Source organism: Anabrus simplex, chromosome 13 (genome assembly GCF_040414725.1).
Source record: "Anabrus simplex isolate iqAnaSimp1 chromosome 13, ASM4041472v1, whole genome shotgun sequence".
NCBI lineage: Eukaryota > Metazoa > Arthropoda > Insecta > Orthoptera > Tettigoniidae > Anabrus > Anabrus simplex.
The window spans coordinates 70,945,642-70,964,301 of record NC_090277.1 but is presented as its reverse complement, the minus strand read 5'-3'; the positions used below and the strand labels follow the sequence as shown (position 1 = coordinate 70,964,301).

At 38.9% G+C, this 18,660-nt stretch overlaps 1 protein-coding gene across 2 annotated transcripts in view; it reads left to right on the top strand.

Annotated features, from left to right (window-relative positions):
* The window catches only part of r (carbamoyl-phosphate synthetase 2, aspartate transcarbamylase, and dihydroorotase rudimentary), a 394,723-nt gene that overhangs the window by 69,429 nt on the left and 306,634 nt on the right, over positions 1-18,660 (top strand). For both annotated transcript variants that reach the window (XM_067157339.2, XM_067157338.2), the window contains exons 3-5: positions 7,159-7,438; positions 10,246-10,559; positions 16,610-16,795. In XM_067157339.2, coding sequence (XP_067013440.2) covers positions 7,159-7,438; positions 10,246-10,559; positions 16,610-16,795 — 780 coding nt within the window. The remainder of the gene's footprint in view (positions 1-7,158; positions 7,439-10,245; positions 10,560-16,609; positions 16,796-18,660) is intronic.

Here is an 18,660-nt window from a genome sequence, read left to right as displayed (position 1 = left end):
ATGTGAGTCACTCTTTTAGTGATTTTTTTTGGAGCTCCTATTATTATTATTATTATTATCATCATCATCATCATCATCATCATCATCATCATCATCATCATCATCATCACACCTGCTCAGAGAGGTCTGCCGTGGTGAAACAGTGGTAGAATGCCCGATTCATGATCACAAGTTGGCTGGTTCAACCTCAGCAGAGATAATACCAATATAAATGGTCCGTTATTGGACATTATAAATTTTCCAGCTAGCTCATTCTTGGTTGCCAGTGTTTCGCCCTCGTGTGCTAGGGTGGGCTCATCAGTTGGTACCTAGCACACCTATAATGTCCAATGTCCAATAACGGACCATTTATATTGGTATTATAAATTTGCTCATTCAGGACAAATATTTCAGATTCCCTATGGGAATCAACATCTATATCATCAGCAGAGATAGTCGGTTTTTAGAGGACGGTCAAAAATCTTTTGCACTCTCTCATGTTTTCAGCACGTTAAATATCTCTGGTGATGCCTACGACATGAAAGATATAGACTGCTAAACGTACTCGTTGCAGCTCGCCTGACTGAAACTCAGTGAACTATGGCCGCCATGACAGTTGCAGGCAAGGGAATTTGACACTTTGAGACTGGCCAAGCCGCATGTCACTTTAACTTAGCCGTATTATCAGTTCATGAGTAGATATGTTTAATTTTGTTACAAAAATAGTCTTATTTAAAACTAGCACTGTTACAATTAATAATCATAGGACTTGTAATGAAACAAATACAGCAGATCTGGCGGCCGTTTGGTTGGAAAGAAGATGAACATTATAAATTTGTAATAATACGCGTTTTTCTTCATCAAGATGCCCATGCCATGCACAGCATTTAACTGCAGCAGTCGCGATCAGAAAGGGATTAACATTACAAATGGATCCTGTGTTTGAACAATTATTTGCAAGTTATTTTAGTATAGGTCTAAACCCAATTTCTTATCCCATAGGCCATTCTATTTATGACACATCATTTTTCTTCAAGGTTTCCTTTGAACAATACACTTTGTTAAGGAAATGGTTGATTGCTGTAAGGAGAGGTCATTGGGTGCTGACTAATGCAAGTAGATTATGTTCACTTTATATCTTCAGATTTCAGGTAAAAATTGTTATTAGAGTACAGCAAAATAAGCTCTGATTAGGGGAAAGATGCTTATCTCCTCCAGTATATAGGGCCTAACATGCAAAATAGAGATGTGAAAATTGGAAATTAAACTCTTACTTTATGAATGAATTTAACTTTTAGCATATTGCCTGTTTGAAGTTTGACTTCCCTTCACATATGAGGAAACTATCAGCCACCACAAGGAGGTCACGAGTAAAAAAAAACTAATCTGAATTATAGTATTGAATATGTGTCTTTAGAGTCAGAAGAAAGTAATAATGACATATTGGATTCTCTTACAAGTGACCCTAGGGGGATTCTTCCCATAAGATGGCAAAAAACAGTTGAACATTTGGAATCCAAGTGTTATGCACTGCAAAGGAAACTAAAATTAGCCAAACAAAAAGTTAAAACAAAAGCATTAAAAAATAGCATATGAACAAACTATGAGAGGGTTGTCCAAGAAGTTGTGCACCGTAGGGGAGCCCATAATTAGAGATCCTTATGGAGAATTCATTGCAAATCTCTTGCAGGGAAAGAAGAAGAATTTTAAATACGGTTGATGTTAAGAAATTCTCTCTCATTTTAAAGTTTTACTTGTCAAAACTGCACAGTTAAATTATAAATTATGAGTATATTTCTCTTCCTAACTGAAGTACGATCAGAAAATGGGCATCTAAAGCAAATGGAGACTCTGGTTTTACTGAGCAAGCATTTGAGAAGAAGGCTGCTTACAAAAATAACTTACATTTATGTCTAATGTTTGATGAAATGGCAATTAAGCAAAAAATGTATTTTGATGAAGCTGAAGCTGTGGGCTTGAAGATTATGATGATGATGATGTCCCAATAGCAACACAAGCACTGGCATTAATGATTCATGGAGGATACCAATTGGTTACTAGCCAGTGTAAAGTAAATTTAGTACTTCAGTATTTGAGGGAACTCCATGAGACAGGTGCAAAATTTATTGCCTTAACATGCGATGGTGTAGTCTGAAGTATTAGTATTTTTGATATAAATTGTGTTTATGGTTTATAGTTGTAGGTTTCGTTTGTTTACATTTTTATATAGGCCTACATCTGGTATATTGTAGCAAATTGTTCCCTAAATATTATGGAGATAGTGCTTATAATCTGTGAAACGACATTACAAAATTACTCTTTGGATTAAATGACTGACATAGTTTCACCTGATCACTACATGGTGCAATAGTTTTCTTTCCTCCTTTTAACCTCCTCTTTCCTGGGACTACAACAGAGAGAAAAATATTTAATATTGCATCATTACAATACAATTTCTGTTTGAATGCAGTTCCATTTTCATTGTTATTTAGGTGCCCTATTTTTTTTGACCATTTAACTTTATTTCATTAAATATTAATTTTTAACAGGAATCTGGAGCCACATTTCAGCCAACATAGTCTATTGCCACAACACCACAAATTATTCCCATTGGTTAAACACTGCCATCACACAACCTGTACGGTACTGTTAATACATGTATTATAAAAAGATTATTGTAATTAAGGCCGGTTTTATTGCATGAAACAGAAAGAATAATGAATTTAATGTGTACGTCTATACAAATACAGCCACTTTAAATGTTGTGGCTGCCAGCAGTTCAAGTAGATTCAAAGATGGTCGGCATCTAGCAGTCGACATCTTTCAGCCAACAAAATTAAATCCTCTGCCATAGTATCTCTTCCAGTGGAATTATGCGTTTGTTCCTAGATAACAGCACAGTAGGCAGGCTGCCTAGATGGCACCACTTGAGAGGGGTATGTCACGGCTAGTACTGGGGCTGCATTTGCCTGATATGGAAATGGGAAACCACAGAAAACCATCTTCAGTGCTACCGAGAGTGGAGTTTGAACCCACCACCTCCCGACTGCAAGCACACAGTTACATTATTATTATTTATTTATTTATGTATTAATTTATCTATTTATTCGTTTCGACCCTTAGGATCTCGAGTGACTTGTTCAGCATGTTTTTGTTCTTCCCAATACTTCTTCATTCTGTCATTCCTTTTTATCTCTGCTTCTGTGATTTGCGTCTTGATCTTAGTATTGGTCCATTTGTGACTTTTGACAAGCTTTTGGTAAACAGGTCTATCGTGCATAGTCATTAGTCAACATTCATCCATTATGCCAATTGCCTTCCAATCCTCGATAACTTCCTTCATCCAGTTATTTCCCATTAAGCATGTGCCTTGATTTATACACCCATATTTCACCCTGTTTTTGGTACCCCATATATTTCCTTTCTCCTTTTCCAGCTGAATAAAAGCTCTTTTGCCAAATGTCATGGTCTCAGTAGCATTATTATTATTCTTCTTGTTTTTGAATGGGTCTACTATGGACCACGTTAAGCATCATTCATTTACGGTTCTTCCTCTTTCGATCGGCCCAGTACTTCTTCATCCTTTCGGAGTGGGCTTCTTTACGTTCTCGTGACCAGTTGTTGCCGGTCCGTTTTTTGCTACTTTGATCTTGGAATCCCTTAATTTTGTTGATGATTTTTCTGTATTCCTGTCTGTTGTATACTACCTGCTGTGATATATTATTTTCCTCCATATCCTCCTTGACCCTTTTAAGCCAGCTAGTTTGTCTCTTCCTGTTCTCCATGTATTCCAGAATTCGCTTGGCTGTTCTCTCTGGTGGCATTCTTTTAATGTGTCCGTAGAAGCAGAGTCTTCTCTTCTTGAAGGATGTTGTGATTTTTTCGGTCCTTTTGTATAGTTCCTCATTTGGTCGCAGTCTAAATTCTTGACCCACTTTCCTGGGCCCTAGTATCTTCCTCAAGATCTTCCTTTCTGTCTTTTCAATGTTTTTCTAGTAAGCCCTTCCTGTTCAGTGGAATACATTCGATCGCATATAGACTTTCTGGTTTGATGACAGTGTTGTAATGTCTGATTTTTGCAGTGAATGAAACTGATTTTTTATTGTAGACATTTCGACATAACTGGTATGCTGCTTCCATCTTTCTTGCCCTTTCCTGTAATGCTATTCCTGGTAGTCCTGTTGGGGTTATCCATTCCCCTAGATATTTAAACTTCTGTACTCTTTTAATTGTTCCATATTTGGTGACAATATTTTGTGTCAGATCCTTTTTGTCCTGAATCATTAATTCCGTCTTTTCGAAGGATATCTGAAGTCCCGTCTTTACAGCAGTCTCTTGAAGTGTTTCAATTTGTACCTTGGCTGTTTCAGTGTCTTCTGCCAGTATTGCCATATCATCTGCGAATGCTAGACAGTCAATTTTGACTCCAGATCTTCCCAGTGATATTCCATTTTCCACCCCTAATTCCGTCAGTCTCTTCCTCCATTCTCTGACCACTTTTTCAAGTATAACATTAAACAGGAGTGGTGACATCCCGTCCCCTTGTCGGACACCTGTTTCGATCTTGAATGGTTTTGACAACATACCCATAAACTTAACCTGTGATGTAGTGTCAGTGATGGTTTCTTTGATTAATTTTCTAGTTTTTTTATCTATCCCAAACTCTTCTAACGTGCTTATCAAGGTTGCTCTGTCGACTGAATCGTAGGCTTTCTTAAAATCCACAAATACAATCACTAGATTTTTGGCTGTGAGTGCACGTAGTTGTATTATGGAAATTAGGTTGAAAATTTGCTCGCTGCATGATCTCCCTTTCCGGAATCCTGCCTGGTATTCACCAAGTTCTTTTTCTATTATCCCTTCAGTCCTGTTTTGTAGTGCCTTGGATAGAATTTTAGAGGCAACTGGTGGCAATGATATTCCTCTGTAATTGTTAACGTTTGTTCTGTCTCCTTTTTTGTGCAGCGGGTGTATTAATGATGTCGTCCATTCCTTTGGGATGCTCTCTGTCTGCCAAATCTCCTCAAACAGTGCTTCTAGCTGAGTCACTAAGTGTTCTCCGGCATATTTCAATAACTCTGCAACTATTGAATCTTCACCTGACGTCTTATTGTTCTTCAGTCCTGTTATTATTCCCCTGATTTCTTCTTTATTAGGTGGTTCTGAGTCCGGTGTCTGATTCTTGGGTTTCTCAAACATTAAAGTTTCCTCAGGTTTTTTACAGTTCAGTAGTTTCTGGAAATAATTTGCAAGGTGTTGGCAATTCTGTTCATTTCCAGTGATTAGATTTCCTTCGTCATCTTTGAAGCATAGGGTTGGCGGTTTGTATCTTGTTAAGTTCCTCCTGAATGTCTGGTAGAAATTACGTGTATTGTTTTTCACGAAATCTTCTTCTAGTTTCTTTAGTTGTTGTGTGTCATAATGTTTCCGTTCACCTCTTATGGTTTTAGCTGTTGTTTTCCTTTGTGCTTTGAATGCCTCCCAGTCTTCTGGTTTCTTAGTTGAGTTCCATTTCTTCCATGTCTGAGCCCTTCTTTGTAGTGCTTCTTCGCAAACTTCATTCCACCACGGATGTTTCTTCTTTTTACTTCGTAGGATTGTTTGTTCCGCTGCTTGTTGTATTGATGTTGCCATCTCAGTCCAACTGTGACTTTGAATCTTATTTACCCTGTTCTGGTATTCATTCACAGTCTGCTGATTGAACTTCAGATCTTCTATTCTGTATCTTGTAATTTTTGTACCACTACTTTTTCTCCTTTCTGGTGTTAATTTCATCTTAATTTTTGTCAGATAGTGGTCAGAGTCGAAGTTTGCTCCTCTAGCTACATGTACATCTTGAATTTCTCTGGAGTTTTCATAACTGATTGCAACATGGTCAATCTGAAATTCGCCCAATAATTTGTTAGGTGATATCCATGTTGTTTGTTTCTTTGGCTTCTTCTGGAACTTGGTGGTCATGATGTTCAAATTGAATTTTTCACACAACTCTATCAACCTCTTACCATTCATGTTTGTCTTGCTGTGAGCCGTGAATTTTCCTGTGGTTCTTGATGTTTCATTCCTTCCAATTTGTGCATTGAAGTCTCCTAGCAGAATTACAACATTTTTCTCTGGAGTATTTCCTAGGATTTCTTCCAGACCTTCCCAAAATTTTTCTACTTTCTGTGGATTTTGTTGGTTGTCCTTATTTATTGGTGCATGTGCATTTATTATTGTGTATTTCTTGTTCTTGTTTTTGAAAGTTAGTGTTGACATCCTTGGTGAGGTGGATTTGAATTCCGTTATCTTGTCTGCTAGTGAATTGTGTACTACAAATGCTGTTCCAAACATCCAAAGACCTTTAGTGTTTTGTATTTTCTCTGCTGGTTTACCTTTATAAATCCTGTAGTTGTGTGTTTGTACTGTATTTTCGTCTCGGTATCTTGTTTCTTGTATAGCTAATATTTTCATCTCTTGTTCATCCATCATTTTAGTCAGTTCCATTTGTTTCCCTATTTTCAACATCGAGTTTACATTCAGTGTCCCTATGAACGTTCTGTGTTTACATTTGTGATTTGTCTTTGGGATTCTAAGACCCTCCGACTGGTCTTGACTTCCGCAATGCTACTGGACCCCCGGATCCGAATGCCCAGCTTCGGTAGCTTCGCCACCACGAGGATATGAGTTACTCATTGCAGCTTTCATGACTGATACTTGTTTAGAGCTTGTGCTTCAAAAAATGTGCATTTCCATCTGCTACGACTTGGTTCGCTGCACCAAGAAGTTTTCCAGGCCGCCCCTAACATGGGGAACAGACGCCACGGGAATGGCAGAGTGCTTTTTAGGCGGCACTCACTCGCCTTGTCACATTGCCGTCACTGGATTTATGTGGCATTTTTTAGAGACTATGGTGCCCTCCATAGTCCCACCACATCCTGGTGGCAATGCCGCTGTTGGTCCGGGACAGGTTTCCCTGCTTATATCGCAGCTGCCCTCCATATCTGGAGGGATGCCCACTATCCGCCACCTGAGGACCCACCTGGTCGCAGTCAGCTCTGCGTCCCATACACTGGGCAGGATTATTATTATTATTATTATTATGATTATTATTATTATTATGCTGGTGATCTAGATGTTGTTCAGTTCTCAGCAATTGAAGCTTCACTGTACATCATACCTTATCTGTTAATTAACTTTCAGATGGTTTGAATCCCACCGCATCTGGGCAGCTGGACTTGTGGTTGGAGAACTCTGCGATACTCCTAGTCACTGGCGGCAGGTGAAGACGCTGGCACAATGGATGACGGAGCACGGGGTACCTGGCATCTGCAACATAGACACTCGCATGCTGACCAAGAAGATCCGCGAGAGAGGTACCATCCTTGGCAAGATCGTCACCACTTCTTCGGTTGTGTTCTCAGCTCTGCCTGCTTTCGAAGATCCCAACAAGCGCAATCTAGTTCAAGAAGTTTCAGTCAAGGTACTTAACTACACTCATGGAAATAAACCTCTCTATGACTGTTATATTACTTAATCTTTGGAAATCATGTTCAGTATAATATAGATTCCATGATGACAGCTGGACCTGGCACTAGTTGTTAACCTCATGCTCAGAACAGCTGAACCACTAAATTGAGAGTTCCCAAACCACATCACTAATGATCGGCCTGTGTTACCAGCATTCTACCACGTGAGAACAGCTGCAGCAAAACACATGTAAAATGTAATACCCTGAAAAGTACATACATTACTAACATACGCGGTAATTAACATACATACATACATATATTATCATTATAGACTGTTGTGCCTTTCAGCGTTCAGTCTGCAAGCCTCTGTGAATTTACTAAACGTCGCCACAATCCTCTATTTGCAACTAGTGTTGTGGCCTCATTTAGTTCTATATCTCTTATCTTTAAATCGTTAGAAACTGAGTCTTACCCTCCATAGCAGAGTCCATTATTCTCCTAGGTAACCTATCCTCCTCCATTCGCCTCACATGACCCCAACACCGAAGCCGGTTTATGCGAACAGCTTCATCCATCGAGTTCATTCCTAAATTAGCCTTTATCTTCTCATTCCGAGTACCATCCTGCCATTGTTCCCACTTGTTTGTACCTGCAATCATTCTTGCTACTTTCATGTCTGTTACTTCTAACTTATGAATAAGATATCCTGAGTCCACCCAGCTTTCGCTCCCATTAAGCAAAGTTGGTCTGAAAACAGACCGATGTAAAGATAGTTTCGTCTGCGAGCTGACTTCCTTCTTACAGAATACTGCTGATCGCAACTGCAAGTTCACTGCATTAGCTTTACGACACCTTGATCCTTGCTGTTGACCCTGACCACGATGTCACTCAATGCTTCAAAAACTTTTCAACTTGATCCTCATCTGCACCGTCACATGGTGAATACACGGACACAATTCTTGTCCTAATTCCTCCAACTGCCAAATCTACCCACATCATTCGCTCATTTACGTGCCTAACAGAAACTATGTTGCGTGCAATAGTATTCCTGATAAAGAGCCCTATCCCAAACTCTGCCCTTCCCTTTCTAACACCCATCAAGTACATTTTATAATCTTCTATCTCTTCTTCGTTATCTCCCCTTACCCGAATATCACTTACTCCTAGCACATCCAGATGCATCCTCTTTGCTGACTCAGCCAGTTCTACTTTCTTTCTTCCATAAGCCCCATTAATATTGATAGCTCCCCATCGAATTCCATTTCGTTTGCCAAGTTGGTTCCAAGGAGTCCCTCGCCTGTCAAATGGGAGTGGGACTCCGTTACTCCCATAGGTCCGAGGCTTGCTTAAAATGTTCTGAGCTCGGTAAATTCATGAAGCAGGATGCTACCCTACTTCCACATAGTCCAAGTGAAGATGTCTCCTATAACGGGTTATGGACCACTGGTGAATTGTATAGTCCTAGCCGCCTGAGCACAAGGAGGGCCACGACTCAGAATATGTCCGAGATGCACACTCCCATTCCATAGCAACTGGTATCCCGACTCTCAGGACCACTTACTAGGCTACTCAGCCGTTGCCCATGGTTCACGAACTAGGATGTGACTACAGTAACCCACAAACATGAACCACCGTGGTAATTAAATTAATTAATTAATTAAACTGAAAATAAACTTGGTGCACATATAAACAACCTTTGACACTAAAATGAGAAAAGTAAATTATTTTATTTATTTAATAATTCTAGATTTAATTTTTAAACAAAAGGTAGGATAAAATTAGTTTAACGCAGTTTTATGATGCCTATGTGTATTTATTTACGTTACTGTAATATTACAGCTATAAAGAAATATCAGTTGTAACACAAATGTATCGTAAGTGAAGCTCTATTTGTCTTTATCATAATTACAGACGAAAACTTCGTGAGAAACCTCTGACGTTAAGAGATAAGAATTTCATATTGTTCCATATTAAAGTGAGTTCACTAATAAGTTAAAAGAAAGTATAAAATGGTTCAACCTTTCAATACTGTTAAAATAAGAAATGTAAGTTTACTTTCCTGTTTAATTAAAATTGGTACCGATTTCGACCAGTATTTTTGGTCATCATCAGTCGATCACAAATAGGCGTAAAACAATGCACAGATAAATAAATTGCAAAGTATAAAGAATTCTGTAGTTGCTGATAGTGAAGCACTAAAATCTTTTGGGAGTACTGTGCGTTAAAAGATGCACAGGTAAAAATATGAAGTTTAGATGATACTGTCAGATGCAGTATATGAAGCACTGTACCACAGGTATTTATCAGCTGCAGTTTATAAGTCACTGTACAATTTTAGGGATACTGCATGTCAGTCATGAATGTTAGTAAGACATAAGCGTTAGAGAGCACTGTACGGGAGAAGTCCATAATCAAATGCGTATCCAAATATAGTACTGAGCAAATTCTTGAAGAGTTCAATTGCAGATTATGAGACACTGTATAATTTTAGGGAATAGCACTGCCCGTCGATAGATCCAAAAATTATGAAGAAGTCGCCGATCAAATATGCAAATGTACTATGGAGCAAGTTCTCGAAGAGTAGATGGGCACTTTGCTTCCAAAAGTTTCATAAGTTAGATCATTACTGTTGTGTGGAACACGTTGACAGTGACATTCGTTGGTATTGCATACTACAACATACCATTATTAAAGACAAAATAGTGAACGGTTCACAAGAATGATCAGCTGCATGTTTCTTGTTTCACACCACCTGATTGGAATCGGCTCATCTTACAGTATTTAGTAGTCGCTCACAGTTTAGTGTATAATGTTGCAGGCTCCTGTGACTTACAATCCTGATGGCAACCCACGGATCTGTGCCGTGGACTGTGGCCTTAAATACAACCAAATCCGTTGTTTTCTCCGCCGTGGGGCAAGAGTGGATCTGGTACCCTGGGACCACCCACTGGACTCTGAGGAGTTTGATGGATTGTTCTTGAGCAATGGACCTGGTGATCCTACTGTTTGTAACAAGACTGTGCAGAACATCAAAAATGTGATCGCTCAAGAGAAGAACAAACCTATATTCGGCATCTGTCTTGGACATCAGCTACTGTGCGAGGCCATCGGGTGTAAGACCTTCAAGATGAAGTAAGTATACGTTCTCTTTTCTTCCCGACTGAAAATTTCCAGTTAGCATAGAGATTTTGTGGCTGGTTAATACAGGGAGGTGTATTAACATCTGGCCATGGAAGAGAGAACTTTTTGGTTTTAGAAACAGTGTAAATGATAACACAGTATGTGCAGTGGACAAATGTATATTAAAGAGCAAGGGCGAGGTTCAGTTTTTGTTTCACGAAGTAGACAAGGAGGTTCTTAGTCTTGGTATAAGTAAAGCATAACTACCGAGCGAGTGGCTGCACTGTCAGTAGCCCTCAGGATGGTTTACAGCAGTTTCCCATTTTCACAGCAGGCAAATGCTGGGGCCACAGTCATTTTCTGTCCACACCTAGCTCTTTCCCGCCCCATCGTTGCCAGAAGACCTATCTGCGTCCGTGCAACTTAAAAAGCAAAAAAATGTTTTTGTAAAATATTATCTCAAGTTGAATATTGGCCAAGTATGAGTGGCACTAATATTTTGTGAAATTTTAAATATCATGGGCATTTCATTCCACAAGGGTCTTCAATGAATTAAAATGACAAAATTGAGCTCCATTTCCTTCCACCATTAATATCCCTACAACCTCCAATGGATAAAGTATGCAAGTCTGTTTCTGAAGCCATCTGAATGGAACTTTGCTTCCATGTACTTTGTACTTTAGCTGGCTTCTCATTTTTATCTGTTTCAACTTCCTCAGTTAAATTTTGCGGGGGTTAGAGAATCTTCCATGTTCTTTTCTTAACTTTGAAGCTTTCATTCTTCAGGTACTTTCTTTCCTTTTTGTTAATTTTATGATGAGCTGATTTTCTTGTTCTGCTTCTTAAAACAGGAATTCCCTACACTATCTCTACAAATTCAGTGTGATGATTGTCTGTTTGTTTCTGTCTGATTTTCATTTAACAACTTTTAGCAAAGAAATGTCAAAATGATCGCTACCATGTACATTGTTGTCAGTTTTACATCGTTGAAAGTTATATTTGTCCAGGCACGTGAAATGCAGTCTTTATTTCTTTATGTGCAGCATCCTTGGTCATGGAGTTAGTTGTTCCTTGCCAAGATCATTACGCGAGTGTATGTGGTGTGATGACTGTGTCTTATGAGGTAGAGCATTGCCAGCACTACGGGGGTCTGCTCAAGGCTCACAGCGTCATATACCCTCACCCCATGTGAGCACGACAGAGGGGTTTGGAATTGAATTCAGGCTTTTGTTATGCAGTGCAGTGGAATTATAATGCCCATATATAACTCATGTAATGTGGTCTTTGGCTGTCAATATAAAAGCGAGTACAAAGTCCAACAGTCTGCCCTTGTTTGAATAAAAGGCAGGTAGATAGGCTGGCGGTACACAAAATAAAAACATGGATTGACAATTATTCCACAAGATTTGTGGCACTGTTAAGGGACCAGGGATGGCTCCCTTCTGTGTCAACCTCTTCCTTGCTACTGAGCCTCTCCAGTCCCTGGTTTTTCTTGTGGCACCATGAACCAGATCTGCATTGCCAGTGTCCATTTCATTTGGCAGATATCCCCTACGTCTCTCATTTTCCTTGACAGAATCAATACATCTGTACACATCAAACCCACCAGCCCTCAACAGTACTTTCACTACAGCACCCCTATTTACTTGCATATATACAGCATTTTTCCTCTGAAAATTCAAGTTAAAAAATCAGGGTGCGAAATTATGCAAGAACCTGGGACATGGAAATTGATCTAAACCTACATACTTTTAAAAGTGATAATGCACTACACTTTCCTATAATATTTATATTGTGTTTAATTACATTCTGTAACATATTCTTTAATATTTACAAATGTATAAATGTAGGTAGTGTTCCAGTTATCTCTCATTTCATTGGGCAAAAGAAAATGAAATTACTAGGCCTACTTTCAGTACTTGTGTAGTAGAAACTGTTCACTGAATATTAACATAGCTCTATTGAATATAATATGCAGTACTATAAGTACCTACCTGCCTTTCATTCAAACAAGGCCAGACTGTTGGACTTCGTGCTCGCTTTTATATTGACAGCCAAAGACCAAGTTACCTGAGTTATATATGGGCATTATATTTCTCTTATGATTCCACTGAAAAGGAAAATTGGGTATGCGTGGTGTATGTGATAGCAAGTTATATGCGAGTAAATATGGTACTACGATTCTGCCTTGCCATCCACAGCAAAGGGATTTGTTCAACCCCTAAAGCCTGTGCCTCCTATGGTAACCTGAGGAAAACCTTTGTTTCTAGGGGTTCGTTATCATATGCAGTTTCCAGCTCTTGGCCAAGTCTGCCTCTCAATCTCGTCTTGTCTTCCCACCACTTCTCCCTCTTCACTCTTCCCCAGTCTTCTCCTCTTCTCTGTACACACTCTTTCACTCCTTTTATCTACCTGTCTCTTGGTCTTCCTCTTGGTTGTTTTCCTGTTATCTCCATTTCATGCATCCTCCTGGGCATTCTTTCTTCCGTAATTCTCTTTGTGTGCCCCTACCATCAAAGTTTAGATGCCTCTATCTTGTTCTATAGTGGCTCTTCTATTACTATATCTGTAACCTTCTCATTTCTCATCCTATCCATTCTTGTCTCTCCCATTCTGCTTTTCACAAATTTCATTTCACTTGCCTGTATCCTAGTCACGGCTCTCTGCCTCATTACCCAAGTTTCCGCTGCATACATCAGAATAGTTATATCACACTCTTCGCTTCTCTGTGGGACATGTCCGGCAGTTGGTTGACTGCCAAATATCTGGAGCCATGAACTCTGTCCCCAGGCCAAATCTAGTCCCCTTCATAACCACTTACCTCCTTGTCTCCGTGATATGAGTCATTTTATAAAACAAGCATTCAGTCTTTACTCATCCTCACCCCACACCTGTGATATTTTTCCAAACAATGCCCCACAGTCACATTCCAGGCACCCACCATGAATTGTAGAAGCCCCGACCCCATGTGGACACAACCCCTGTAAGACCTGATATGTGCATACAAGCAGCAACATCACCAACAAGTCTGATCGTCATGACTGCACTTCATCCAGCATCGTCCACAAGCTTCACTGCAGACTCTGTGTAGCTTAACTACCAATACTGTAGCCAAGTGAATATGCAACCACCGCAGTCCCTGCAAAAGCCCGCCTGGTGGTCAGGATTTTTATGGTGTCTCATTCTCTTCAGACTTGTTCCTCCTGTCCTTCATTTCCCTTGTCTGTACTTTTCTCATTATACAGGTTTCTGCTGCATACGTTCGGTAGATCTCCTGTCTAATTCATTGCTCCAGATCAAGGTTTCACATTCTTGAATAGTAAGGGGAACAGTGTGATGCCATGTCTGAACACAATGTATTCTTTCTCCTCCTCTTTTCATACGACTAACACTCCTTTGATACATTTTCTTCAATGTATTTAGAGTCTAATTCAATACTTCTGTTTACAGTCTAGTTTGTGACACTTTTGATTTCCAGGCCTTCCCATACCTTTCTTCTCCTCACACTATCATTTACTTCTCTATATCTAAAAAGGCTATCAGCCGATCCTTTCCGTATTCATAATAGTAGCTGCCTTACACAAATATAAGGTCTTAGGTTAGAAACCGTACAGATCTTCCTTCAGCTCTCTTTCTAGTCTGTCCCCGATTTTTCTAGGATCTTTATGAAATTTTATTTGTGTACTATTTAATTCTTGTCTGGTGCATCCACACTGCGGGGGTGGGTATTCTCCACATCAGTAGGCCAGTGTGAAGGAGAGCTAGGTTCAGCCACGGACCCAGTTTCACAGGGTATAACATGGAACCCATGCCCACGGTTACGGGTGAAGACCTTAACAGCATCTTAGGCAGAGAAGGAGACCTTCGGAATGGCAAAGATGATGGATGAGGCAACCCATCCTCTGTTGGGAAAATTAGAAGAGGAAACCACTGCCTTGTGGAGAAGAGAGATCTTCAAAGGCTAAGGGAGTAAACCCCGAAAGAAAATCCTCTGATGCGTTACGCTTAGTAGGTCAGCAGATGAGTAAATTGGGCCGATGACCTTCGATGTTAGGCCCCTTTAAACAACAAGCATCATCATCAACAGATGAGTAAATTTGTACTTGATTTCAACTATAATACAAGCCTCGGATGGAAGTTCAAAAATGGAAATGGAATTGACCAGTCTCTGACTACAGTTGCCCAGTATGATGGTAATGCTGATGTTCGTGCAAGTGTTAGATCAGAGAACAAAACCAGATTTGGAACAATAACTATTTTAACAATGAATGGGAAGGAAAATGAATGAATTGACCTAATGGAGAGACGAAAACTCGTGGGTATGGCGATAGAAATGAAGATAGAGGGAAACTATTCAACTTTTGTATCAGAAATAACCTGATAATAAAGAACACATGGTTTATGAAGAGGAATAGCCATAAGATCAGCCGATATAGTTGGGATGGACAGTATGAAACACTCATAGATTTTATAATAACAGACCAAGAATGGGGAAGATACGTCATGAATACAAAGATAATCCCCAGTGAACGTATGGAAGGTGATCATAGATTATTAATTGTGGAATTAAAACAAGTAAAAATCTCTGAAAATGGAATTGAAGAAGAAACCAAAGATCAGGATTTGGGAATTGGAGGAGGATAAAAGAATGGCATTCCAAGATTGTATAAAAAGGAAGTTGCCTAACACAGATATATGAAGTGGAGAAGAAGAGTCGGACAATTTAAGACAGACATTTGTGGAAGCAGCAATTGAGGTATGCGGGAAAACAAAAGCAAAGGTTAAGGGAAAGAAGACACGGTGGTGGACAGACAAAATATAAAAAGAAATTAAAAAAAAGGAAGAAGGTGAAGAAAGAAATGGATAAGGAAAATAAAAAAATGTATGAGAGGGATGAGAATAAGATAGAAAGGTTACGTGTGGAATACAAAAGATTGAAACTACAAGTAAAGAGGAGTATCAAGGAAGGAACCGAGAAATGTTGGGGAGAGTTTACCATCAAAATTGAGCAAAATAGTCGAGGAAATCATAAACTATTGTACAGAGTAAAAATCGAAAAGAATAAATCAAGGCATTAGAGAGAGGTGGATCCATAGTACATGACGAAAAGGGTCTTCAGAAGGTGATGGCAAAGTATTTTGAAAAATGTTATGATGAGGATGACTGCTCGGAAGGAGGAGATAAGAAAATGGAAGTAATAGATGGAGAAAGAGAAGAGAACCCGATACCATGGTTGGAAATTGAAAGGGCAGTTAAAGCAATGACCAAAGGTAAAGCAAGTGGAAAAGACGAATTCAATGCTGATGTGATTAAGGCAGCAGGAATCATTGGACTACAGTGGCTATTCCGAGCACTCAATACCATATGGAAGGATGAAAAGATACCTGAAGATTGGCAACAAGGAAGCATTGTACAACTGTTCAAAAAAGGAAATAAGAAATGTGAAAATTACAGAGGTATAACGTTATTATCACATGGGCTAAAAATAATGGAGAAAGTCATAGACAAAAGACTGAGGGATATAATAGAAACACAGTTAGAGGAAGAACAATAAATCAACAATAGACTTGATATTTGCATTGTGAATGATAATGGAAAAGCATCTGGAAAGGAACAAAGAAATCATATTTGTATTTTTGGATTTGTTGCATTGTTGTTGATGATGTTGATGATGACTATTTATTGTATACGTCTATAGCCTACTAAAGTCACCATTCCTTTGTCTTTTGTAGATATCTATTTACTTGGTTCCTTACTTGAAAAATATGTAATTCAAGGTTCTTTTATTGGTAGTATATGTGTTGATTAGATTTTGATTTAAAATATCTAAAACTTATTAAAATCTTTAACAGTATTAATGAATTGATGTAAATTGGAAATACATTTTCCTTTATCATTTTGAAAGAACTTTGCAAATTAGTTGACGTAATGGGTTCTTAAAATATATTATCTTTCTTCTGGTTCTCTTTTGAAATTCAAAATTTAAACCTCAGTTTCAAATTTTTGTTAGATTTGTCTGAAGTTTTATATCTATCGTATTCATCTCTGGCACGATGTTTCAGGTACGGTAACCGAGGACACAACCAACCCTGTACTCACCACGGCACAGGGCGATGCTTCATGACGTCGCAGAACCATGGATTTGCTGTGGATGTGTCAACTATTCCATCTGGGTGGAGCCCACTTTTTACCAACACCAATGACAAGACCAACGAAGGCATTGTGCATGACCATCTGCCATACTTCAGGTCAGTATGAAAGTTCTATCCCGTGATATGATTTACCCTAATTTGTATTGGACCTAGTTCTGACATAAGTCTGGCCCTCAGATGAAGTGGTTAGTGTGTAGAGAAATGATCACTGAAAATATCCACATTTTGCTGTGACACACTCCCTGAACACACTTGTTTATCACCACATGGTATTGCAGCTGCTGCCTTCATCAAATATGATTTTAAGGAACGAATAATTTGAAGGAATTTAGAGCAGGCAAGTAATAGTCCAATGGATTAAGGTCAGAGCTTTGAGAAGTGGTATTAAACTTGGCACATAGTGCTGCAGCCAGCATTGTGTTAACATGGTCTTGTGGTCAATCACAGAGTCATGCTGAAATATCCTGTGTATACCTGTGAACAACACATACATTCATTCTGGTTATTATTTTCCTTCCACAGTAAAAGTGTTCTCATCCTTGAAGTTAATTTGGCAATGACTGCCGTTAGTGTATTTCTTCAATGTTCTCTTGATTCTGATCTGATGTAAAGTTATTGACAGTCGCTGCCCTTTACTACTGTGGTAGACTCCTAGCCCAAGGTCTTCTTAAAAGATGGTAGACGACATTTGTGTTTACTGTGTAACCACTGATTTTCAACTCCTTCCTTGCTGGGAGCTCCAATGACAATGTCGCTTTCTTGCAAATACTACTGAGGGTATGTCAACCTATTATAGATAACGTCTGTAGACTAAAGATGTAACCTATGAAATATGGCTGCCAGATTTTAAGAAAAATCTCTTAAATGAAATCGTATAATACAAGAGAGGAGGGTATAAAAATGTTGGATAGACGGACATCGGGTATTGAATATATGGTTCGGAAAAAACATTTAATTCAGTAGGTAGTTAAAGGAAAGTTATTGTATGGAGCAGAAATTTGGTGAGTAGATGATGGAATTGTAGTGTTGGATATGGTAAATAAAGAAACAAAAATCAGAGGAAAATATAAATTGAAAGAGATTTGTAAAATAGAAAATGAAACTGAAACTGGAAGAATACGGATTGTACGTAATGCAGGATTTTGGCAAAAAGAAATCTAAAGAAGGTGAAAACAGACGTAACTAGTAGGAGGAGGTATTCTAGACTCTGGAACTTAGTTATGTGATGATTATTAAAGATACCATATAATCCTGAATACCACCCGCACTTTTTTCCCCAAAATATTGGTTCTAAATCTCGGGTGCGGGTTGTATTCAAGCCATTCATTCTCGTAAATATTTACTCATGGAATATTGAAATAGATTTGAATACGGTTACCGAACTAAATATACCACATGTAAACGGGCATTATTGTGTTTTAGTTGTGTTCTAGAAAACAAGATCGATTTTTTCTCAGTACAGTTACAGTGGCATATAAACGCGAAATGTAAGGTAATGAAATACGGTAAATCAAAGAATATGGGTAAATGTACGATAAATATGAAAGCCGCTGCTGCAGATGCTCGATCGTCATTTGTTTCACTGCTGGGCGTGGGAATAGCTGATTTCGCGGGATATCGTACTTTGCAAGAGTCGAGATTGTTGGTTACTGTAAATAAATTTAACCATGATAGGTTAATATTGTGTTTGGTCCGTATTGACTAGTCTGAATGTATAACTATTTACAATAGTTTTATTATACTGTTGGTTACGGAAGTCTACCTCGGTCACATTTGAGTTCCGTATCTGTCCCGTGAAAGTGTTGCCTTGATAGTAAGCGATGGATTCAAAACGGCGTCTGCGGTCATTTACTGTGCGTGAGTTGTAAGCAAAGCTGAAATATAAGGAAATTGTGCCGTTGGGAGAAAGTACTGTATTGATGAATTGTGTATTCGTGATTGGTGGAAGAAGAAGGAAAACT